Source organism: Lissotriton vulgaris, chromosome 4_1 (genome assembly GCF_964263255.1).
Source record: "Lissotriton vulgaris chromosome 4_1, aLisVul1.2, whole genome shotgun sequence".
Lineage (NCBI taxonomy): Eukaryota > Metazoa > Chordata > Amphibia > Caudata > Salamandridae > Lissotriton > Lissotriton vulgaris.
This window is the reverse complement of record NC_141691.1, coordinates 1,134,292,742-1,134,318,680: the sequence shown is the minus strand read 5'-3', so window position 1 is coordinate 1,134,318,680 and position 25,939 is coordinate 1,134,292,742. Positions and strand designations below refer to the sequence as shown.

The 25,939-nt window shown below is 44.7% G+C and overlaps 1 protein-coding gene across 2 annotated transcripts in view; it reads right to left on the bottom strand.

Annotated features, from left to right (window-relative positions):
• Positions 1–8,813: 8,813 nt before the first annotated feature.
• LOC147722983 (programmed cell death protein 6-like) overlaps positions 8,814–25,939 on the bottom strand; it is a 147,870-nt gene continuing 130,744 nt past the window's right edge. For both annotated transcript variants that reach the window (XM_086965379.1, XM_086965380.1), the window contains exon 6: positions 8,814–9,435. In XM_086965379.1, coding sequence (XP_086821505.1) covers positions 9,337–9,435 — 99 coding nt within the window. In that variant the 3' untranslated portion in view covers positions 8,814–9,336. The remainder of the gene's footprint in view (positions 9,436–25,939) is intronic.

Below are 25,939 nucleotides of genomic sequence, written 5' to 3'. Positions count from 1 at the left end.
GACCAACATGGACTGGTGCATGCTGCGGGAGAAAACGGTGTATGTGGCCAGGGGCAAGCCCAAAATGTGGAGATCAGTGTGGGGAGCCTGGAATTCTTATCGGGGCGATTTGTGCGAACCCCCGCTCGAGCCGGACTTGGACGTCCAGTCCTCCCCATAGACTGTAACCCTTCCCGTGGTTCCGGACGGAACATCCTGGTGCGATACTCCCCCATACCTTACTGCTGCAATTGATGTTCTGAGTTGTGTTGGATGTGCGGCCCCTGACCCCTTCCCACTACGCCCCTTCAAATACTTATGTACTGTCCTCGGCCATTTCTCTTCTTCTTTCTCTCTCTTATAATTTCTTTCGTGCCCAGGCACTTCGTTTCCTGGTGGCCTTCCGGGGCCCTTCTACTCTTTGGTTCTCCTTTCCAAGTTGTTAGTTCTTGAAAAATTAAACCTGATTGCTTTTGCGCACTGTATTGTACATGAGCCTCCCTGCTATCGCAATGCTGCCTGGCCTCCGGGATGTATGGCTGAATAGCGGTGTACTTTTTTCTACAAATAAAGGTTTTCCAAAAAAAAAAAAAAAAAAAAAAAAAAAAAAAAGAACTTAAAGTGATTTATAGCCCAATAACAAGCAAGGGCCTCCTTTTCAATAGTGGAGTAGTTCCGTTCTGGTTCCTTCAAAGTTCTGGGTGCAAAGGCTATCACTCTCTCTTGTCCTTTCATGTGTTGTGTAAGTGAGGCTCGAAACCCTTTTTAATGCTGGCATCCGTTGTTAAAGTGGTTTTGGCATGGGGGTCGAACATACGGAGAATGGGTGCCTCCAATATAGCCTGGTTGATCTGTGTGAAATCATTGTAACACTGAGAATTCCAATCGAAGGAAGTACCTTTTTTGAGTACCTCCCTGAGTGAATGGACTTGTTCAGCAAAGTTCTTGACATACTTGGACATGTATTCAAGCAGGCCCAGAAAGGATTTGAGTTCCTCTTTGTAAGTAGGAGCAGGACCAAGTTTGACTGCGTCTACTAGACTAGATTTCGGTTTGATTCCTTCACCTGATATGGTGTGACCCAGGTAGACCATGGATTCCACACCTATTTTGCATTTCTCCTTTTGAGTGGTGAATTCTGCCTTGCTAAGTTTCTTCAAGACTTCTTCAAGGACTTTATTATGTTCAATTTCTGATGCTCCATAAATCAGGATGTCGTCCTGAAAGCACAGTACTTTGTCTGTTCTTTGTAAGATATTTATTTATTATTTATTCAATTTATAAAGCGCGCTATCACCTAGGAGGCATCCTGGCGCTGGAAACGTAACTCAAAGGGGGAGCGGGTGCAAGAACCGGGACAGGCTACTACGTCCTGGGAAACAGCCAGGTTTTTACCCTTTTTCTAAAGGGAAGAATCTCTCTGAGTTGCCTAATTTCCAAAGGGAGACTATTCCACAATTTTGCAGCTGCCACCACAAATGATCTGCCCCCAGATCTGACCTTACGAAACCTTGGAACCATGACTAATCTAGCCCAAGAGGAGCGCAGTGTTCTTGTCGGGGTGTACCAGTTGAATTTTATGCGCATACGCACAGGTCCTATCCCATGAAGGGCTTTAAAAACAAGGCAAAGAGATTTAAAGTGAACTCTGTCTCAAGGGGAGCCAGTGAAGTTCAGCTAAGGCTGCAGATGCCGAGGAGCTTCTAGGCAAGCATAACACTAGTTTGGTAGTTGTCTACTGTATTCTTTGCAATCTGTCCAGCAGGAAGTTATGAGAGTCCAGTAGGAGAGCATTTCAGTAGTTGAGCTTACTGAGAATTGTGCATCTGGCCACTTGTGCACGCACCTGAGAGGGAAGTAGCGGGAAGATTTTTCGAAGAGATCTGATGATCGCAAAGCAGGAGGTAGTAGTCTTTAACCTGACTTTCTAGAGTAAGCTTATCTTCAAATATAATGCCCAGGTTGCGGACTCTGGCAGCCGGCTGAATTGAGGACACAGTACTCGAAGGCCAAAAGGTGCTAGGAAGGCGAGGAGAAATCCTGTTAGCCGCACAGAAGATCACCTCAGTCTTTACTGCGTTGAATTGTAACGAGCTATCTTGCAGCCAGCGGGCCGTGTCCTGCAAACAGTTGTGAAAAGCTTCCACTGTAGTGGACTCCTCTCCCTCAAATGACAAGATCAACTGAGTATCGTCTGCATAATTTACGATATCGATATTATATGCCTTGATAACAGCAATCAGAGGTTTTAGGTACACATTGAAAAGAATAGGGCTGATAGAGGAGCCCTGAGGCACCCCATGCAGCACCTTGGAAAAGGCAGATTGAAAGAGGGGGAGGGATACCGCCTGATGTCTGTCCTGTAAGAAGGAGCGGAACCACCTCAAGGCGGAGCCCCTAACCCCACACTCACTCAGCCTTCTCAACAGAATCCCATGGTTGACCTTACCAAAGGCGGCAGACAGGTCAAGCAGAATCAATGCAGCTGCCTGTCCCCTGTCTGAAGCTCGTCCATGACGGTCAACAGGGCTGTTTCGGTCCCATGAGCTTGCCGAAAGCCAAAATGAGCCTCTTCCAACAGATTGTGATGTTCAAGATAGGAGGAGAGAGTCATACTAACAACCCGCTCTACAATTTTGGCCGGGAATGGTAACAAAGAGATAGGTCTGTAGGTTTTAGAGCATTCGGTATCAAGGGAGGGCTTCTTCAGCAAGGGGGAGATTAAAGCTTGCTTCCACTGAGGAGGAACTGCCCCACTGATAAGCGACTGGTTCACAATCAGCCGTAGGGCGGGGAACAGCTCTTCATTGTGCTCTTTCCAGATCTTATGTGGTACTGGGTCAAGGGGAGATCCAGAGGAGATGCCCTGAGCCAAGCTGTCGAACTCCTCCACAGTAAGGGGTGTAAACCCACGAAGTGGTTCAGGGGCTTGGTCACAGAGGCCACTGACAGCATCCTCCGAGCCGTCCATCTCGTGCAGGATAGTGCAATCTGTCGCCAGGCCAGGAATCCCTGCAGCTAGCTGACCACTCATAAGATAGTCAATGATCAGCTGGATCTTATTCTGAAAGAACACGGCCAGGTTCTCGCAGAGTTCTAGCGAGGGTGTAATTACATTCTTGGAACAGTTGGGGTTGATAAGACTGTCCAGAATGTTGAATATGCTTCTAGAGCGGTTAGAGGCGTTACAGATTACTGAGGAGAAGTGATCAGCCTTTGCCCTTTTAATCTCAATCTTATACTCCCCAATTTTCTGTTTCCATAGCAGCCTGTCAGACTCCTTATAGCCTCGCCTCTATCTCCTTTCTGCCTGTTTACATGTGAGTTTGAGCTTGCTCAGTGTGGTGTTAAACCAAGGGGCAGAGTTTCTGCCCAACCCTGTGGGTTTTCAGAGGGGCACAGGAATCCAATGTAGATGTAATATTATGGCACAATAAGGCGTAGTTATCTGTGACTGTCAGATCAGAAGAGAAGCAATCCTTGACCTCGAACACAGGGCACTGAGCTCTTCAAGCGCGTCAGAGCCCTCCAGTCTCTGCTGGTATATTCAGTCCGAGGGCGACAGACCAGACTCTGAGGGGGCTGTGATTCAGCAAATTTTTTTATCAGAGTGATCTGTTCAGTCCATTGGCAAAATGTCGCCAATATGCAGGAGGAGGGGGGTGGAGAAAATAAGGTCAAGAAGATGTCCAGCCCTGTGAGTGGCCTTCTCAACCTACTGGCGGAGGCCCAGACCTTCACAGGAGTTGAGCAGGTTATATAGCCCAGGGTCAAGCGAACCATTTAGCCACAGATTAAAGTCACCCAGGATGACCATCCTGAGGTGAGTGGCTGCCATATCAGTAGGAATATTCAGCAGAGATTGCTGCTGCTGCGTGCTAAATGCCCCAGGGGGCCTATAACAAACTATCCCAGTGAAAATTAGCTCAGAGTCAGTCCTAAGAGCTCTACCCCAGAAACCACATCCATATCAATGGTCCCCACCTTCCAAATATCTTTGAAGATATTTGGAGAGGTGGAGAGGTGTGGCTCACTGGTTAGAGGCGGCAGACCTGTAAGCAGAGAACGGCCCGGGACCAGGGTTCAATTCCCGATGCGGCAGGGTCGTGGACCAGGGGTCAATGGACTTGATAATTCTCGCCTCAGTGCCTACACTAACCAGGGAACACACTCGGTAACTCTGGGCATTAAGCTTGCCTCATCTCTAGAACGGCCCCCCACAGACACCGGGGATGCCTGGTTTCACCCTGGAGATACCCAGAAAGGGACCATCTCACAGGGACAACCAGGACGGGTTCCCCAGCGGTCTACAGCGCCAGGACACTCGGGTAGAGTAACAGTGCGCTTTACAAGTATCCCACATTTACATTTACAAGATGACTCCGACTCCTCCTCCCCTCCCACTAAGTCGAGGTTGGTGGTGGATTTTATAGCCTGGTGGGCACGCCCAACCAAGATCGACCTCGCAGTCAGGGCTACTCCAAGTTTCAGTCAGAAACAGCAAGTCGATCGCATGAGAGAGCAACAGCAGCTGAATTTCTGTACTGTGTTTAGGCAGAGATTTCACATTAAGGAGTGCACAAGATAGTACACTCTTGTTTAAGAAGTCACCAAGGGGGGCTGCTGATTCAAGGAGCCTAAAAGTGGAGGAGGCTGACCGGGAGGTGAAAACACTGCTCCCGCACTCAGGGAGCCAAAGAACGTAGTGCAAGAAGGTGAGTGTCACTCGCAATATTAAAATCCAACAAGGTAAATACCAGCTTAAAAGTGAGGCAGTGTCTGTGAAATCCGGGCGTGTGACTGTGCAAGGCAGATCCCTGCCAAGATATGCAGCATAATGCGTTGAAACACTGCTGCGGCAGATGCTAGGCCAAACGACATCTTTGAAAACTGGTATGTCCTAAAAGGGAGTTATGAAAGAGGTAAGAGACTTGGAATCAGGGTGGAGAGCTATCTGATGGTAAGCGGAGAGGTCGAGAACGCTAAAGAATTTTGCTCCTTGTATAACCATGAGCATTTTGTTAATGTAGGGGAGAGGATGTCTGTCCACCCATATGTTTGAATTCAAGTCTCTGAGGTCAACGCATAAGCGAATCCCCTTTCCTCCTTCTTTAGATACTACTACAATGTGGGCCAACCATTCAGAACATTCAGTACGCTCCATCAATTTGGTGGCTTCTAACCTGTCAAGCTCTTTCTTGAGTGGGTCTCTTATGAGTAACGGAACAGACCTGGCCTTGTGGACATCTGGTTTGTGCTGTGCTTTTAGTTTGATTTTATGCAGGAATCATTTCAACAGTCCCACACTTCGGGAAACTTCTCGCATATTTCTTTCCCTATATATGACCTTTCTACCAGGTAAACTGGTTCAGGAGCATTTGGATCCAGCTTGATCCCAAGGTCTTTCTGGTGTTTCCACCCAAGTAAATTTTAACCATTCTTTGTAATGTAAACTTTTCCCACAGTGGATCTGTCTTTGAAATCAATGTGCATGAGAGGCATTCCAACAAGGGGTATGGGATCATGGTTGTATCCTCCCGGTCTGATGTCAGAGGGTAATAGGGTGTATTCTTTATTTTCTGAGTTCTCTTGAAACGTGGATTCGCTGATGAGAGTATATGGAGAACAAGAGTCAGCAAATACTACATATGGGATATTGTTAAGTAATATTTCACATTTAGGATATATGTTATTGGTGGCATCTGGATTGTTAGCTACTTGGAAAACAATATCTTCATTTTGAATTGGTTTGTTGCTAACCATATGGGTAACACCCTTCCTAAATTCCTTGCAGACCTTATAAAAATGTCCTCTCTTATTGCATTGGCCATATGGCCAAATGATTGGGACTACCACATCTGTAACACCAAAATATTCTCCATTCAATATTTTGTTTCTCAATCTCAGCCGGTAAATGCTTTGACTTAACATCTTTTGTAGATATTTTATGTATACCATTGTCCAACACTTGCTTAATCTCTACTGCATCCTTCATTTCATTCATGCAGAATGCTGTGTGTTCAATACTTTTTGCTATATCAATAGCATGTTTCAAATCAGGAGCTTCAGCTAACAGTTTTTCTTCAATTTTCTTATCATATGTGCATCTGACTAATTGGTCCATGATAAGAGATTCAGTTAATGTGCCAAAATCAAAAGTTGAAGCTAATCCCCTTAGTACAGCTAAGTAATTACTCACTTTTTCATGTTCACCTTGTGAACCGAAAAAAATTTGTGTCGTTCCAGAATATTAATCTGTTTCCCAAATTGTGCTTCGAGTTTTTTCAGGGTGTTTTGATACAAGTTATGCTGTACATCCCCCCGATCTTCCTCATTAATATCAATATTTTCAATGATAGAATCAGGAAGATCGTCAATTATTTCTCTTGCATGTTTTCCTAAATTATGCAATAGGTTTTCATCTGTACGTAAACAACATATCCTATCACCTCCTATGGCCATTATTAAGACTCCAAAAGGTTTACCCACTTTTTCCATGGTATAAGTGGTTCCCCTGCTTCATTGAGAAATGAAGGTGGTTGAGACATTGTAAAAGCAGCCATCGGAAAAACGAGTAAAAAGCATAAGGAGACAAAGTGTCGGAAGACAGAGGATACAAGAGAGAAAGAATAAGAAGGTGAAGAGAGAAAGAATAAGACGATGAAGAAAAATAATAAGAAGGTGAAGAAAAAAGTAAGAAGGTGAAAGTAGAGGTACGAGACTGAAACTACAGGCAAAGTGGCAGAAAATCACTAATAAAGGTGGGTACAGTAACAGTGAAATGAGTACTGTTGAATGTAAATCACAACACAATTTGTTCATATACTGTTATTGCAATGCCCACAAGCAGTCAGGAATTGCAGGGAATGGAAGATCACAGTGATGAGTCCGTGATAAGCTGTGCCTGTCAGCGACGTAATGTTTGGCAGGCCTCGAGGATAAATAGCACTACAGATCCGAAATGTGGGTTATACTATCGGTATTAAGGGTTGAGAGGTTAAATAGCACATTCGTAAGTTTGTAAAGTTAATAGCTGTGCCTGTCAGCGAAAAGCTTTACTGGCAGACTATAATGTTCCTGAGCCCCACTGTAATACGACACATAGTGTTTGGATTCTGAAGAAACAAGTAACGTGGCTGAATGTACATGTGCAGCTGTGCCGGTCAACGTCGAATTAACTGGCAGGCTGAGAGAATGGCCAAGTTGTGTGGGAAATTCCAGAAATGCCAGCAAGTGAGAGGAACATCCAGTATTTAAAGTCGCTTTGTGGAAATGACAGCAACCGAATAGCAGCTGCGTCACACAATCAGCTGAGGAGAGAGCTACTAAGCAGCGCTTCCTGTAATGCCGCCCCTCCCTCTGAGAAAGTGACACAGTGCTCAATGCTCTGAGGAAAGGAGCAGAGCGCCGAGTCAACAAGACAGCTGAGGGGAGAGGACGGGAACCACCAAGCACAATGTCAGCAGTTGAGGTTAAAGGGTGACCGCTGGGTTGGTATTCGACGATACTCCACACACTTGTGAATGAAGAGTGCAGGCGCAGCAAATGTTGTATCGGCTAGCAGTCTGTGGAATCGTATCAAAGGCGCTGAAGGAGTTGTAAAGGCAAGCGCAATGGGGATTATCTACTCCCTCAGGCAAAGGTTCGAAACAGAGTAAATCGGACCAGGAGACAACAGGCGAATATCCACACGCGTGAGGGGTGAAAGCGCACAAAGTGCTGCAGCCGCTCCTGTCAGAATCCAATCGCTTCCCCCAGGACTCACACTTCCAGAGGCAGGGAGCTGAAGGCGCCGAAAGGTAGCGAAGACGGTTGTGGGGTGAAGAGGCAAGCTAGGTGACACTCCGCTGAGCACCGCTGAGCAAAGTAGGAAAGCGTACACACTCACCCCACGTATGATTGTAGAAGCTGAAGGTCCTCCCTCAGCACCACACCAGATAATAGTCAAGGCACGCAAATGAGTGGAGCTGCTTATAAGTAAAAGTGCCTCTTAACGCACGAACATTGTGGCAGTGCTCTCCGCTTGGCAATAGGAACACTGGCAGCTGGTAGAAAAACTGGAGAAAGGATCTGCGCTGTCCCCAGCACAGATGAATCGTCGCCAATTGTTAAATAATCGCCTCAACACAAGTAAGTCCAGAGACAGGCGTTTGTTATGCTACAGATCCTCCAGCACCAGCAGAACAACTGAAGAATACAACATTCTAAGGTGAGCTTCACACTGGGATTCTACTGGGATGGAACGTTCTACAAGGGGAAGAGGAGGGGGAGGAAAGGGAGAGAGAGGGAAGGAGTGAACCAATAGATGTGGAAAGGTACAGGCGTGGGGAAAATCAGGAAGTTACAACACAACCGTTTGTCTTTAATGGGACATATACCAGAAAAAGGGACAGAAAATTGTATTTAAGTTTCTACATTTGTTGCTACTGTTGGCTAAACGTTGTGTAGTGATAATTCGGATGGCACAGGTGGGTCCAAGTTTGGAGCGCTGGTGGGCGATGTGACTGAGTGGACTGTTGTAGAGGAGTTGCGCCACTCCTTTTCAATCCTCCGATTTTTAGGACAGTGGCTGTTCAGTCCATAACCAGCACCACAAAAGTAAAATATAAGGTAAACAAAAGTCCCAATTTTATTTTAGTACAGCTCTATTTTCCGGTCTACACATTGGTAAATGCTAATTAAGGTCACCAAAATAATTGATGTTCCAGCCGTTTCAAGATTAGCAGCCACCTGAAGGTCTCTGGTAGTCTTAGAGGATGCCTACAGACTGCCAATGCTGAAACAATGATCTATCCCATGAGTTTATAGCAAAAAGCAACATACAAAATTCTCAATAACAGTGTGTAATATTTAGTTTTTATTTTTCTGTACTTGGTAATAAAAATGAATACATTACACTTATTTTTTACAGTAAGGCACCATGCTAAAAATATTGTGCAGGTACTGTACATTTAAGACGTTCCTATCCCTTTTTAGCTAGCAATACAAGCATGGTGTCTACAATGGGGTTTGGCATGTCTAAAAACACTAAGCACTTTGTTTTGTTTTCCATGCAGGATACCTAAAAAAAGAAAGGTTTCTGTTAAAGTTTTCTGGCACATTAAACTAAGTAATACATGGTCTAAATCTAGCACTTTGAGTGCAATATGGCTATCATTTATTACAAAGTAGAAAATATGCTTCTTGTATACAAGTTAGATTCTGATGCAGATGAATTGTAAAAAAATTCTGAGATGCAGCAAATGAGTGTTATGCCCATTTGTGTCAGGATTCCTGTGCAGCAGATGACAGGAAGTAAGCGATTTGGCAATTAAAGTCTCTGTATCCTTCTTGGTTACAGACTTCTAATGGTGAAGGTCATACAACGCTAAAGACCATCGAAAGGTACTGCTCATAGGACAATTGGATCCAACCATCTTGATCAGTGTCATACCGCCTGAATGCATCAGTCAGTCTCTGAAACAACAAAGGTGCACATTTAAGATTAATCACACATCTACATTGTTTTAGACAAAGTACTCAGTTTGCACCAACTCGCATGCTTGTGGAAGAAAACAAAATGGTTATTCAACAGTTGGAGTAGTTTTGCAGCTTGAAGAGTTTTCTAGATTTACATGCTGTGCATTATTCAGTCATTTTGTGGTGGTCTTTTTTTTCTTCTTCCTTTCTTTTTGGGCATCGTCGAATGTACGTCCCCTGTGTGATGTCAAACGGTGCCCCTGATATTCCTGTACATAGTCACCATATTTTGATTTGCTTTTCTTTCCTTTCTGGTAGTATACTTTCTTTATCAGTTTCCTCCCACCTGGTTGCGATATTTCCCATTTCTTGGGAGTTGGGTCGCAAGTGAATCAAGAAAACTCTTCAAGCTGCAAAACTACCCCTACCGGTAAGTAACCATTTCGTTATGCAGCATGAATCTTTTTCTGGGAGTCACATGCAGTGCATTAGATGATGTAGCAGTAACCCTTCATGCGGGTTGGTTATAATGAAATAAGGAGGTATTCGGAAACCTGTAACATTCTCTGTCCCACCTGTGCCTCCTTGTTCATTTGAATGTCCACACAGTAATGATTTCCAAAGGTAAATGGTTATACCCATGGTGCTGCTGTGCATATGGCAACCATGGCCACGTTTGCAAGGGATGCTAGTGTAGCGCCCTTATTTCTTGTAGAGTGCACTTTTGGCCAATGAGGTTATGTTATTCCTGCTGTAGAATAGCAAGTTTGTATCATTTCCACAATCCATCTTGAGATGGTTCCCTTGGTAAGCGTTTTCCCTTTGGTTCCTTTTGCAAACAAGACAAATAACTGATTTCCTTTGCGGAACCATTTTGATTTTTATAAATAGTACATCAAAGCCCTTCTAACATCCAAAGTATGTAGGGCTCTTTCTGTCTCAGTCTTTGGTTCTTTAAAGAAAGTAGGCAACTGAATGCTCAGATTGACATGAAAGTTGGTGATTATCTTAGGTCTATTGTTGGTCTCCCCCATGTAATGAACACTCGATCAAGTGTTTGCTGTTTTAGTGCTCATTCGTGGGAGCTGCTTTTTTTCTGCTTCGTCTGTTCACTTCAGTGTTTTCTTTTCCTGGTAGGAGGACAGTCTGTAGTGTTACGTTTCTTTGTATTTCCCATTGCCTTAAGTCTTGGACTAGTTTGTTAAGCGTGAACAATTTAGTTCCTCCCTGTTTGTTCAGGCAGAACATCGTTGTTGTGTTGGTTTGGTTGTTTATTTTAATGTTGTCTGACCCGTTATGTGTGCCTGGAATGATATCAGGGCTAGGAACACCGCCTTCATCTCCAGGAAGTTGATGTGCCTCAGCGCATCTGTATTGTTCTATTGTCCCAGTTATTTTAATTTGCTCATGTGTGCCCACCACCCCTTGTGGGAGGCATCCTTTGTGATGGTCAATGTCGGAGTTTTGAAAGATCTCCCTAATGCCCCATTTATTAATCGCCACCGCTGTATCTCCTTTTGTACCTTTGCTGTGGCAACCACTAGATCCTTCCAACTCCTGGTGGATTGTGACCATTTGTTCCATGTCCGTTCTTGGAAGGGTCACATGTGTGGTCTAGCATGTGGTATTAGTGGTATGCATGATGCCATAATGTCCATTAGCTTCATAATTGTCCTCACTGTCAGAGACCTCCCTTCTGGTAAAGGCGAGTTTTCTCTGCCATTGCCTTTATTTACTCTTTTCTGAGCAGGGTATGCTAATGCAGTCTTTGAGATCAGCGCTGCACCCAGGAACACTATTACTTGTTCTGGTTATGTTAATTAATTTTTGTGGTTCACAGAGAACCCCAGGCGCTGTAATGTTGCGATTACAGTTTGAATGTCCCTTTTTCACTTTGCCTTCACCAGCCAGTTGTCTAGGTATGGGTATACGTATTACCTCCCTTCGTAGGTATGATGCGACTGCTACAATGCATTTTCTAAACACCCATGATGCAGACTTCATTCCAAATGACAGTACCCTGGATTGGCAGTGTACTTTTTCCTGTACAAATTGTAGGTATTTTTTGAGGCCTTAATTCATAGGAATGTGACGGTAGCCATCCGTTAAGTCTAAGGTGGCCATGTAGTGTTCCCATTTTTAAGATTGGTATCACTCCGTGCAGAGTTGTAAGTCTGAAGTGTTGTGTGCGGCTAAACTGGTTTATGAATCTGAGGACCAAGAATGGTTGTTGGGAGAGATAATGTTTTGGGACCAGGAAGTATGGTGAATAGTTTTCTTGGTTTCTTGCCTTTATGGGTACCCTTTATATAGCTCTCTTTAGCAAGAGTTCCTTGACCTATTTTCTGAGTTCTGCCATTTAGTTTCCTCAGAAGCTTTTGGGTTTTTGAAGGCATTTGGGGTGGTTTCTTGATCAGTTCTATTCAATATCTGTGACATTTCACGTTTAAATTCCAATTGTTGGTGGTGATCTTTACCCACCTCTGTGGTATCCTTCCTCCCACTGGTGTTTTGTGGGGGTCTACGCCGGAGATCAAATAACTTGCTGGATGCTCCTCCTCCTCGGGGGATTGTCCTCTCCCCCCTTCCTCGTATACGAAAAGACTGTCTTGCTGGGTGTTGCCATTGTTGGTAGGTGGACTAGTGCAAGGCTTGCTGTGAGCTCCCCCTGTGCAGGTTGCTGCTGTAGGTCCAGTGGGAAGTGTGTTCTGCCCGTTGATCTGCGGGATATGTTTCCACGACGCAGGTCATCTGGATTGCAGAGCCCCCATGGCCTTAGCTCTCTTTTTATCCTTTTTTATTTGTTGTAAGAACTCATCGGCTGCTGGGCTAAATAGGGCATCTACTTTGAAGGGCTTGTTAATGACAGATGCCTGAACCTTTGGTTTAAATTCTAATACTTACCCAAGTAAGCCTACTTTGAGTTGTTCCCATGCACATCTGCCTGTTGGCAGTGTCTGCCACAAAAAGGGCTGACCGTATGCAAGTGTTGGCCCCATTTCACTCTTCCTGCATGACAATTTTTGCTCTTTTCCTGTATTCCTCAGGGAGGTGTTGCATCAGGGATTCCATCTCATCCCATAGCTGAAGTCCATATTTGTTCATCAAGGCGTTCGAGATGGAAATAAGAGACTGAGTCGCTGCTTCTCTTTCCATCTTTCTACCCACCAGATCAAGCCTCTTCATTTTTTTCTCAGGTGGTGGTCCGGTGGTGGTATGGGCGTTACTGCGCCTTCTGGCCGTAGCCACAATGAAGGAGTCTGTGAACACGTTACCTTGGATGTATTTCAGGTTCTCTTCCGAGGGTGTGCGTTTCTTTTCGACCCTTGCAGTTACCACTTTAGTAGTTGCTGGTTCTTTGAATGCCTCCTTGCCTTGATATAAAATGTTGGGTCAACATTGGCAGTTAAAGATTCCCCTTGTTGGCAGGCATAAGAGTTTACAACAGGAAACATGAGTCTCCTTTTTCCTTTTCTAGTTGTACCCCATATGTTTCGGTAGCACTCCTGATAATGTTGTTATAAATTGCGAAATCGTGATGATCTAGAGGTGTAATTCTCCACCGCCTCTTCAGAGAAGTCTGTTTCGAGGTAGACCCACAATTCCTCATCGAACCCTGCTCCTCCTCTGGCTTGTAGAACTCCTCTTGGGTTTCTTCGTCAGGGGGCTCAGGTGTCCCTGGAGCCACTAAAGCAGATTCTTCACCCCCAAAGGTAGTCAAAGGTTAAGGCGGAATGCAATATTTTTATAAGGAGTCGTCAAACTCCTTCAGTTGAAGTGCCGCCGCCATTTCTGCCTTGAGTCTTCTTTTTTTGTTCTCGACCTCCTGCAACCTCTAATCAGCATCTAGCATGAGCGATGGACTCTTTTCTAGCGTTGATGGTTCTGCAGACTCAGACGTTTGCTCCTTCCTTTTGTGCGCTCTCGAATGGCTGGAACCGTCGATGTCAGACGTCTTGCCGGCATCGGTATCCCTGGGCTGGGATCCGTTGGCAGCTTTTGCTCTTGGCTGACCTTTGGTCGACATTTTCCTCTACGTCGAGACTGCCTTTTAGGGTCTTTTCTCAGAGGCTTTATGCTTTGGGCCTTTCAGCGCTTTTGTTACCTTCTGGATCTTCTTTTCAGCGCATCTTGCCGCTTCTTCTCAGACTGTTTTTTCTCTGCTTCAGTGTTGAGGATTTTAACGTCTGATCCTCTGCCGGCTATCTATGCCTCCTCAATACCATCATCGTTGGGCATTTACTGTTCTCTGTGGGCCATCTATGCCTTGCTCCTTGCTCGTGCTGGCCCAGCGTGGTAGAATTCAAGTCTCTGTCTTCTGTGTACCGTTAAGGTTTTCAGGACAAATGAAGAGTAGGCTTCGCAGCCCTAGTCTCTGTGGTCTTTTGGCAGACAGAGGTTGCAGACCTCATGGGGGTCCCTCTGTGCAAACTTGTGGTGGCAGTTAGGCCAAAAGTTAAAGGGTGTTTTGTTCATGTCCTCTACCATGCCTCATTCTCTGATCACATGGCTATTCCCGGTGGGGTCCCCTGTCCGAAGGAGAGAGTGAAGGATCCCCTTCTCTCTCTGCATCTTTTCTTCACAGTCTTCGGCAAATCAATGTTTTCTTTGGAAAACTTCTGACTTTTCAGAAAACATTTCAAAGCTTCTAGACCAAACGGTAGAAAAAAGAATCTGAAGATGGTGATTACGAATAGGAACATCCAGGGCGCTGTCTGACGTCACACAGGGGACGGAAATACCACCAAATGGTGGTCAACAATGCAAAAAAATAATATTACTATTCCAGACCCAGCAACTAGATGGTGGAATAATACACAGCATGTGACTCCAGGAACAGATTCATGCTGCAAAACAAGGTATTGATACAATTATTACATTTGGTTTATGCTTCGTACCCCTCTGTGGGGAGCAGATATACGTGATCAGACACATTTCTCACTCCACAATGGGGGTATGCAATGTGGACAGCGTGTGATATTTGCTATTAATCCATGTGGTAAGTGTTTTGGTGTCATGCTCACGTGTCCAGAGATGCTCTGGTATTGTTTTAGGGCGCAGCAGCAAGTAGTGTCAGGGATGAGGAGGTGCGAGATTAAGAGCATGAATTAAAACTGTATTTAGCAAATGGCTATAATGTACTCGGGCAGTCCCTTGTTATTTTGTTTTAAATGTGCTTATTAACTACACTATAGAAACAAATATACAAAATGAAACAGTACATTCAATTACTCATTGCTATTCACTGTACTTCTAAGTCTTTCACTTTTTTCTTGTTTACATATATTGCAGTCCACACAAGACCATAAAGACCAATAGAACATTTTAAACTAAATTTTACATTATAAATGTTACATTCCTTGTAATACATTTATTATAAATACTGTAATGTACTGTAAATAAATATATATAGCACGTGATTACCCAAGGGTGTCTTGGCACTAGCGTTCCAAACCCCCCCAAAAAACAACCGGAGCCTACATATTCCAAATTCGATTTTTCTTTACTAGATTATTTACATTTGGGGGTGGGGGTGGGGGTGGGGGTGGGGGGGTGGGGGGACATTTCTTGATAACCATTTTCTTGTAATTAATGGACAGGCAAGAAACATTGCTCTGTACACAAACACTAGCCCCATGTTTTCTGAACAGGATTGATTAGTTCGGTCAATTTCAAATATTGCTAATTTAGTCAAGGGAACAACAAGTCAGTTGCTTCAGTCATATAAGTTGTGTTGTTTTATAGGCAACGTTTGGGTAGCAATTCTGACAGATCTCGATGAATCAATAAATCCACACACTTTACTATTCGATTAGCAATAATTTTAGTTAAAATGTTGCAATCAATGTTAAATAAAGTTATAGGCATATATGATCTGGGATCAGAAGATGATCTTTGTGATTTTTAGAAGCTAAAGAGTATTCCATTTTTGGAAGGAGGAAGAATGGTTCCCGTTTTAAAACGTTAATAAATCTTAACCTCAAACTGGGGATGACATTTAATGGAATATTCTTGTATCATTCAATGGGGAATTTATCTTCTCACAGGGTGGTGGGGTGCAACAGGGCCTGCTTTTAGTTTCACGTTTTTAGCTTGACATAGTTTTCTGATTGTGACTTTTTACATGCTTTGTGCTTACACGATAATGTACGGAGAAATTATTATACATGCAGTTAGTTTCTTAGCAAGCATTATCATGTTATTCATACACTCTGTCCAAGGCTAGGCACATAGAACACAATGCTGTTGTATTTGGTTGTCTAGTTGGAGACAAGTTTACAGCTCCAGACTAACCATCACATCAGCTCTGCACCTTTCACACAGAGTGACTGGAACAGTGTTTTTAATATATACACTGCAAAAACAACAAGTGATGGACCGAATGTGGATCAATGTCACACACTCCCCCAGTCCAAAGATCTGGGCCCAAATCCATCGTTTTTTTGCACTCCACACCACCCTGGGTTAGACAATGGCGATATGCAAATCAGCTCTGACCCTGTTGCTCCATGGGAACAGTCCAGTCCGAACTACAAAAGCCATGTCCTTCCCAGAACGGAATCAAGCATCCGAGGACCGGACCGGTTTCGAGGTAACACCTCTCATCAGCCCGGCTAGCTTGACTCCAAGTGGTGTGGAGTGCCTGGGACCCACGTCTGGGCATCCCCAGCGCACTTAGGGCGGCAACTGCAAAAACAAGTGATGGACCGAATGTGGATCAATGTCACACACTCCCCCAGTCAAAAGATCTGGGCCCAAATCCATCGTTTTTTTGCACTCCACACCGACCTGGGTTAGACAATGGCGATATGCAAATCAGCTCTGACCCTGTTGCTCCATGGGAACAGTCCAGTCCGAACTACAAAAGCCATGTCCTTCCCAGAACGGAATCAAGCATCCGAGGACCGGACCGGTTTCGAGGTAACACCTCTCATCAGCCCGGCTAGCTTGACTCCAAGTGGTGTGGAGTGCCTGGGACCCACGTCTGGGCATAAAAACGATGGATTTGGGCCCAGATCTTTGGACTGGGATGAATGTGTGACATTGATCCACATTCGGTCCATCACCTGTTTTGTTTGCAATTGCCGCCATAAGTGCGCTGGGGATGCCCAGACGTGGGTCCCAGGCACTCCACACCACTGGAGTCAAGCTAGCCGGGCTGATGAGAGGTGTTACCTCGAAACCGGTCCGGTCCTCGGATGCTTGATTCCGTTCTGGGAAGGACATGGCTTTTGTAGTTCGGACTGGACTGTTCCCATGGGGCACAGGGTCAGAGCTGATTTGCATATCGCCATTGTCTAACCCAGGGTGGTGTGGAGTGCAGAAAAACGATGGATTTGGGCCCAGATCTTTGGACTGGGATGAATGTGTGACATTGATCCACATTCGGTCCATCACCTGTTTTGTTTTTAATATATACACAACCTCTGCATTACATTCATCAGAGGAACACCTGCTGGGATTGTCCTGGAACGAGACGCACTTTGGCGATGCAGTTCTGCAGACTCTGACACCTATCCTGTAAAGGACAATAGCCTGTTCTGCACAGGCCAGCTTCCGGATACATCACACTCCGGTATAGGAGGTAAGGCTATCCCAAGGGATCTCACAGAGGGTACTCCTACTATGCTCTCAACAGTATAGGTTGTGTTAAGTAGGAGTATAATCATAACATCACATATTAATGTTATAATGGTTGAACTATCTTGTTCACCCTTCTTGTAATGCTGGTTACAATGATTTGTTTCTTCTGCCTTATAATTGTTGCACACTCTTTCTATACAAGAATACAATTATTTCAAAAAAATGTTTGAAAAGCCAATTAGTATTTTTCTTGTGTTTGCTTTGGGCATGCAAAAGTAAGGAATATGCTACTTACCAGTATGCATCTGTTCTTGGCATAGAGGGCTGCAGAGTGGTACATTATGAATAGATCACCATCTGGTGTTGGGCTCGGATGATTGCACTTTGTTTTTCTCTTGGAGAGTCTTTTGTAGATCAGTGACTCCTCCTTTGGTTGCTAGTGCGCATGGGTATCGGCTCCATCCTTAGATTGTTTTGCCATAGTAGGGTTAGATGGAGTAGTATGATAGAATACAGATAGAAATGCCCATGTAAGTATCTAAATAAGATATTGTTGGAACAGACACAGGTTTCCGGGGAGGCTGGGAGGGCATGTACCACTCTGCAGCCCTCTATGCCAAGAACAGAAGCATACTGGTAAGTAGCATATTCCGTTCGAGGCATATGGGCTGCAGATGGTACATTATGAATAGACTATACAGCAGTTTTCTCCCTAGCGGTGGTTGCCCGTGTCTGTTGCAACAGTCTGAAATAAAGTTTTTAATACAGCTTGTCCCACTCTAGCTTGTTGTGTTGTGTGCACATCTACACAATAGTGCTTTGTGAAGGTATGCAGTGAAACCCAGGTAGCTGCTTTGCATATGTCATCTAGTGGAATGTTCCCCAAGAATGCCATAGATGCTCCTAGCTTACGTGTAGAGTGAGCTCTAGGAGGAACAGTTAATGTCCTCTTTGCTTTTAAGTAGCATATTTGTATACATTTTACAATCCATCTGGCAATGCCTGCTTTTGAGATGGGATTGCCCTTATGCATAGGAAAAAACGCTACAAATAGCTGTTTTGTCTTTCTGAAAGTTTGTGTTCTTTCTATATAATACAATAATGCCCTTCTGACATCTAATGTATGTAGGGCCCTTTCCGCTACCGTCTGTGGTTTTGGAAAGAAGACCGGTAGTTCCACTGACTGATTGATGTGGAATGCTGAAATTACTTTAGGTAAGAATTTTGGGTTTGTTCTAAGAACCACTTTGTTTTGGTGTAACTGCATGAATGGTTCTTGAATTGTCAACGCTTGTAACTCACTTACTCTTCTGAGTGAAGTGATCGCTATGAGGAAGGCCACCTTCCATGTGAGGAATTGTATTTCACACCTGTGCATAGGTTCAAAGGGTGGTCCCATTAGTCTGGTAAGTACTATGTTGAGATTCCAGACTGGGGAAGGTGGCAATCTTGGTGGAATGACTCTTTTGAGTCCTTCCATGAAAGCTTTAATTGCTGGTACTTTAAACAGGGAAAGATGTTGCCTGTTTTGTAGGTACGCCTCTATAGCTGCGAGATGAACTCTGATAGAGGTATATGGTAAGTTACATTGCTGCAAGTGTAGTAAATAGGAAATAATCTGTTTAGTGGATGCGTCCAGAGGGTTGATGTGACAGTGTACAGCAAACTTTTTCCATTTTGCTGCATAGCATGCTCTGGTGGTAGGACGTCTTGCTTGTTTAATGATTTCCATACATTCTGGAGGTAAATCTAAATATCCAAACTCTATGACCTCAGGAGCCAGATCGCTAGGTTCAATTGTTTGGGATCTGGGTGCATTATTTCTCCATGGTTCTGTGTAAGGTGCATGGGTAATAATCTTAGCTTTTGATGTGGCACCTGTGAGAGTTGTAGTAGCGTGGTGAACCACGGCTGTCTTGCCCACGTGGGTGCTACTAGTATCATTGTCATTGAGTGCTGTTGCAGTTTCCGAACCACTAACGGAATTAGTAGGAGAGGGGGAAAAGCGTAAGCAAATTTGTTGGACCAATTTATCCATAGTGCATTTCCCTGGGACCGGTGGTGTGGGTACCTGGATGCGAAGTTTTGGCATTTTGCGTTCTGATGATTGGCAAACAGATCTATTTCTGGTTGCCCCCATCTTTGGAAGAATGGCTGCAGTATTTGGTCGTGCAGCTCCCATTCGTGTACTTGTTCTGACTCTCTGCTTAGGATGTCTGCTATCTGATTTTGAACTCCTGGTAGGTGTTCTGCTAACAGATAGATGTTTTGAGGAATGGCCCATCTCCAAATGTCCTGTGCTAGTCTGGATAGTTGGAGAGAGTGTGCCCCCCCCTGTTTTTGAATATAATACATTGCAGTCATGTTGTCTGTTCTGATCAGGACTGCCTTGTTGGTTATTTGCATTTGGAAAGCTTTTAGTGCTAGAAATACTGCTAGTAGTTCTAAGTAGTTGATGTGCAGTTTCTTTTGCTGCACACTCCATTTCCCCTGCACTGTGTATTTGTCCACGTGCGCTCCCCATCCGAAGAGCGATGCGTCCGCTGTCAGTATCACTTGTGGAATCGGTTCTAGGAACGAACGTCCTTTGGAAATGTTTGTTGTGTTCCACCACTTCAGAGAGCAATGCGTACGGTCGTCCACCAACACCAGATCTGTAATCTGACCTTGAGCCTGATTCCACTGTGTCGCTAGACACTCCTGTAGTGGACGCATTTGTAGTCTGGCATGTGGTATTAGTAGTATGCAGGAGGACATCATGCCTAACAGTTGCATAAACACTCGTGCTGGTAGTGAGTGTTGTGGTTGAAATCTTTGTTTCAACTTGACCATTGTCTGTATCCTGATTAGATTGGGGTATGCTTTGGCTCTTTCTGTGTCTATAGTAGCCCCCAGGTACTGTTGAATCTTGTTTGGTTGTAGGTGTGATCTTTTGTAGTTCACCATAAACCCTAGGTGGTGCAGCAATTGAATGGTCTTCTGTGTGTTGTGAAGGCATTCTTCTTGTGACTTGGCCTTTATTAGCCAATCGTCCAAGTAAGGGAAGACATGTATTTGTTGTCTTCTTAGGTGTGCTGCCACCACAGCTAGGCATTTTGTGAACACTCTTGGTGCCGTTGTGTCCCCGAACGGAAAGACTTTGAATTGATAATGTTGTCCTTCCACTACAAACCTTAGGTATTTCCTGTGGGCTTTGTGAATTGGGATGTGAAAGTAAGCGTCTTTTAGATCCAGTGTAGAAAGAAAGTCCCCTTTCTTCAGTAAAGGAAGTACTTGTTGGAGCGTGACCATGTGGAAATGTTCCGAATTTATGTATGAATTGAGAGGTCTGAGGTCCAAGATTGGTCTTAGAGACCCGTCTTTTTTGGGGATTAGGAAGTATAGAGAGTATACTCCTGTCCCTTGTTGATGTTTTAGAACCTTCTCTATGGCATGCTTTTGTAGCAGTGATAGTACTTCTTCTTTTAACAATGTCAGATGGTCTTGACTCATTGGACGCTGTTTGGGGGGGATGTTTGGTGGGGTAGCTGTGAGTTCTAGGCAATAACCATATTGGATAATTTGTCTCACCCACTTGTCTGATGTGATGTTTTCCCAGACAGGTAGGAACTGTGCTAGACGTCCCCCGACCGGTGTTATGTGGTCTGGGGGAAGCTGTATTAAGTCACTGTTTTGGGGTTGGGGAGTTGCGGTTGTTATTATTTCCGCGACCTCTACCCTTGTTGTTGTTACCTCTGTAACTGCCTCTTGAATTACCTCTGGGTGACGTTGGTGTAAAAGAGGTGGATTGCTGACTTGTTCCTGTACTTTTTGAGCCCCCTCTATAGGTGGATCTACGAAAGGAACCCCTTTGTGTTGGCTGTTGTAATGCTCCCATTGACTTAGCCGTTTCTGTGTCCTTTTTCATCTTTTCTAAGGTCTCGTCTGTGCTTGAGCCGAAAAGTGTGTTCTGATCAAAGGGTGGTTCAATAAGGATGTTTGTACTTCTTGTTTGAACCCTGAGACCCTAAGCCATGCATGTCTCCTTAACATGATACTGGTGTTGATGGATCTTGCTGCAGTGTCTGCCGCATCCAGGGCGCACTTAATGGAAGTGTTAGTTATTATCTTTCCTTCCTGTATTAGCTGATCTGCTCTTTTCTAATGTTCTTTAGGAAGATGTGTGATGAGTTTTTCTAACTCATCATAATGTGCCCTGTCATAACGTGCAAGTAGCGCTTGTGTATTGGCTATGCGCCAGCTATTTGCTGCCTGTGATGCTACTATCTTGCCTGATGCATCTATTAATTTTGACTCTTTATCAGGTGGAGGGGCTTCTCCTGTAGATAATGAGTTCGCTCTTTTGCGAGCGTTTGAAACTACAAGCGAGTCCAGAGGTACCTGCCCCTTGATGAATATTGGGTCCTTTGGAGCGGCCTTATATTTTTTATCAATTCTTGGGTTTAACACCCTAGCCCTCATTGGGTCTTTGAATATGTCTGCTGTGTGACAGAGAAGACCCTTCAGCATAGGTAGAGTACCTGATGTTCTTTGTGCAGTAGGTAATGTCTCTAATAGGAAATCCTCTACCTGAGGTTCTGTATGTAAATCTACCTCGTGATATTTTGCTGCCCTATTAATGAGCTGTACAAACCCTGTGTTATCATCAGGTGGTGAAGGCTTTGAGGGATATAACTCTGGGTCGTTGTCATCATCTGACCCTGCGTCATAATTTTCCCATGGGTCATCCTCATCTGGGATAGTGTCATCGTCCCCATGAGGTTCTCCCTCCCCTGTATCACTGTCTACATCTGACTGAGGTGTAGATGGTCTTGGTGTAGAAGGTGGAGGAATATTTGGCATAGTGTGAGGAATAGGAGAAGAGGGTGTGACTTTGGGTCGAGGAGAAGTAGGAGGAGTTGTATTTGTCCCCATTGTTCTCTTCTTAGAAGGAAGAGCTTTGTCTTCAAACTGTTCATTCTTCCTCTTCTTCGTCACTACTATGCCAGTTTGTGGATCGATAAACAAAATCTTTTGTTTCGGATCTGTTTGCTGCTCCTGTATCGGTACCAAAGCTTTTGGTTCCGAAAGGTGCCTTTGCTTTCGATCGTCAATGTTCGGTGTTTTCGGCACCGAGGATTTGTTAGATTCCGATTTTTTCGGTGTCGAGTGAGTCTTCGATGTCGAAGCATGTTTCGGTTTCGACATGGAATGCTTCGATGCCGAGCTTTCTCTTGCATGAAGCTTCGGTGTCGAAGTCGATGTCGACCGTTTCTCGGATCCGACATGGTGGGAGACCGAGAGTTTCGGTTTCAGTTTCGGTTTCGTTGCCGGGCCCGAAGGCGGGGCATCGGAAACTTTTTTCTGCGGTTTGACCGGGCTCGAAGGCGGGGTCGTTACCGCACGGGTCGGTTTTTTGGTAAGGGGACGTATTCACTCACGGTTTGTTGCACGTCGAGTTCCTCGACATCCGACTCGTCCCCTTCCGACCCCGACTGTTCTTCATGATCCTCTTCTTCATCGAGGTGCCGGTCCTCGAACAGCTCCGGGATCGCCTCCGACTGCATTCTGGAAACCTCGTGTCTTCGAGCTCGACGATTTCTAATAGTCGACTTGGAGGAGAATGCTGCGCAGGCCTCGCAGTCCCTGGATTCGTGTTCAGGCGATAGGCAGAGGTTGCACACCTCGTGTAGGTCCTTGTGTGGGAACTTAGCACCACACGTTGGACATTTCTTAAATGGAGTCCTTTCCATGGACTCCGGGCTTGACCACGTCGAGAAAGGCCTCCTGTTCGTCGACATAGATCAAAGTTTTTCTTTGAGGTTGGAGTCGAAACGCGTCGGAATGGAAATGAAATCGCGTTCTACAACAATACCGTCGAATTGGAAAGGGAATACGCGCTGAAAAATCACTTCTTTCCGAAGTCGATCTGGAGCGCTTCAATCCTCATCCGAACCCGATGGCGGAAAAAACAATCTAAGGATGGAGCCGATGCCCATGCGCACTAGCAACCAAAGGAGGAGTCACCGATCTACAAAAGACTCTCCAAGAGAAAAACAAAGTGCAATCATCCGAGCCCAACACCAGATGGCGATCTATTCATAATGTACCATCTGCAGCCCATATGCCTCGAACATAATGTTTCCAAGTTTTCCTTGGGGAGTAAAAGAGATGTCATTTTTGAGGTTGCAGATATCATCTGGTACCCTGGTAAGTTTAGGGGTTCAGATGGGGCACTGTGAGCTAGCTAAAAGATCATTGGCCAATGTTCTCTGATGGTATGTGTGAACTACGTTCCCATATTCGAAAGCTTATGTTGTACAGATACACAGTTCTACTTAATTCTTTGGAACCCTATAACACCAGTGGGTCTTTAATTAGCAAATCCCAGTATCACCTCAGCTATTTCCCATTCTGACATTGGCAAGATAATGTGATATTGTGCTCCACAGTTTAAACAAGTACGTTTGATTTTCTTAAGAAACTCTAAAAAAATTCTCAGCTGAAATATTAAAATCAGGTACTTCCAAACAGAAATTAAAATAATGCTTGTAAACATTTTGGAATAGATGGAAGTAGTTCAGTAATGGGCCCGATCATGGGAAGGAGTTCTGGAAAGTTCCTGGCATCCAATGCCGCTGTCATTGCTCGCAACACATGAGAAATCCACGACTGAATCTATACTCAGATGTAGGAGCTGCTCAAAATAAGGTAAGACTGACCAAGATCAAAACACAAAACATGAGTCACAGCCGGTAAGGCAGAAGGGAAAACAGAGCCAAAGGTGACCGCAGTGGAAGTTCGACTGTAACATGATTGAAAGCTTAGTGGAGAAGGCAACCTGCACCAGAAAACAAACAGTGTCACAATGCAAGATGTCTTACAACTGCTCTGGCTTTAGTAATTTCTTGTAGCAAAAAATAGTGTCTTAATACCAAGAGGGCAGATTCCAATTCTTTTAAGTTATTAATGAGTTATTATTAACAAAATACAATGTCCCTTTCCTTTAAATATTACGATTGTTGGTTTTCCTATTCTGGCAGGATCACTGCCACTTGGTGGTTTGAGTGGAAATATTTTCTTGGACATACTGCAGGGCCAAACTGGAGCATTTACAAACAAGAAGCATGTGCTCTTGAATCTTATTCTTCCCTCCGTCCAAAGCCAATGCATGCTTTTCTGTGCTTCCACCAACCACGGATGTGACTGATCAATAGCCATCAGTTCCTTTATACTGCTCCTATGCTGAAGGCACTGCCCTCACTGTCAGCACCTTGAACTCCTTTGCCAACAAGTTGCTCTTGATTAAGTTTCTACTCTCATCAAATTTAAAGACAATAGATGTTGTTAGTGAGCCTTTGCTTGGTTGGTTCTTAAAATTGCATGCCTCTTTATTTACTCCTGTTGTCCGCATTCTTGTCGATCCCCTGAGGATCTCACGTGTCTGGCGACTGAAAGAAGTTCTGGTTAACCCTTCGCAGAGAAAAAAAAACACAATCTTACCACTTCTGAGCTATTCCTCTTCAGACCTATTCCCACCCCTTCCTGTACCCGATGGTTCTCACAGCTCTGTTGAGGATTGTCAGGCAACAATGTTATATATACAACAGTGGATGGACCATAATCACCTTAAATTAAACCCGGGAAAGACAGAGCTTGTTCTGACCGGGGACAGCCATAAGTTCTGGGGCCCTCACTACTGGCCATCAGAGCTGGGTCCTTCGCCTTCCCCTTCTATCTCGGCCAAAACACTGGGAGTCTCCCTCAACAAAGAACTCACACTGAAGTCTCAGGTTGGCACAGTGATCTCTAAGTGTTTCTTTCAGCTGCGTAAGATCAGGAAGGTACATCGCTTCTTTACCCATGATGCTCTGATCCAGATTATAATTGCCACCGTTCTGTCACATTTGGACTATGCAAATTCGGTATACCTGGGAATGCCACTCTATCTGCCACTCTAGAGGTAGAAATCTTATCTGCAAGGCGTCATTTAGTGGAGTAATGACCACCTGAGGTGACAGTTTTCTCCATCAGGCCCTGTTCACATGAAACCGTACCACTCTTAACATTAGGCTCACCCCCTCACTGGCTATCTTCAGGCAAAAGCTGTAGATTTGCTTATACAATCAGGACATCTTCTGTGTAGGACCTGTACTCTTGTTTATGTTCATAACTTCAGGTCAGTAATGAGCAGTCCACAGAACTAAGGCAGTAATGATCTTGAAAAAGGCCCTTATTCATGGTTAGTACCTTTTGTACCAAAATAGCACATGATTATTATTTTTGGGATGGTGTAAAACTAAACTCTGGTAAGGGTTGAGGCATGCTACCAAGTCACATAGTTTCTTTTCATTTGAGAATGTGGCTGCAACAGGTTACATAGACTGCAAGGTTGGTGGATGCCATAGAGCAGACATGCAAGATGGCTATAGTGAGGCACTAATGATGGCTCAGGTGAGGCCCCTGCTGTCAGGGACCACAATTTGACAGAATCTGTTCAATTGCACAGCCACTTACTCCTAAAAAACACCAAGAGAAATTGAGTGCTGGAGGCAGAGCAACTGGACTGGAACCCTGATACCCTAACAAACTGGGACAACAAGGGCTCTTGCATATATCGCAGTCTCTTCGGTGTTCCTGGGGTAGAGATGGCTCCTGGACTTGGGGGGTAGACCTTTGATCACTGCATGCCAACCATGCTTGATTGGAGACAAAGTGCCAGGACTACTCGAGGGGATTACGGCAGCTTTAGCGCCTGCTGAAGAGGGATGATACATAGCTCTGAAGAACCATGTAGAGAGTTCGCCGCCTTGCTGAGACACTGGAATGTGCCGGATGGGGACCGTGCCGGCTCATGCCATCCCCAAGAACACCTGGTGGCCATACAGGGAGAAGGCTGGACCCACGGGCTATGGCCATAAAATTATTTTAAGCTCAT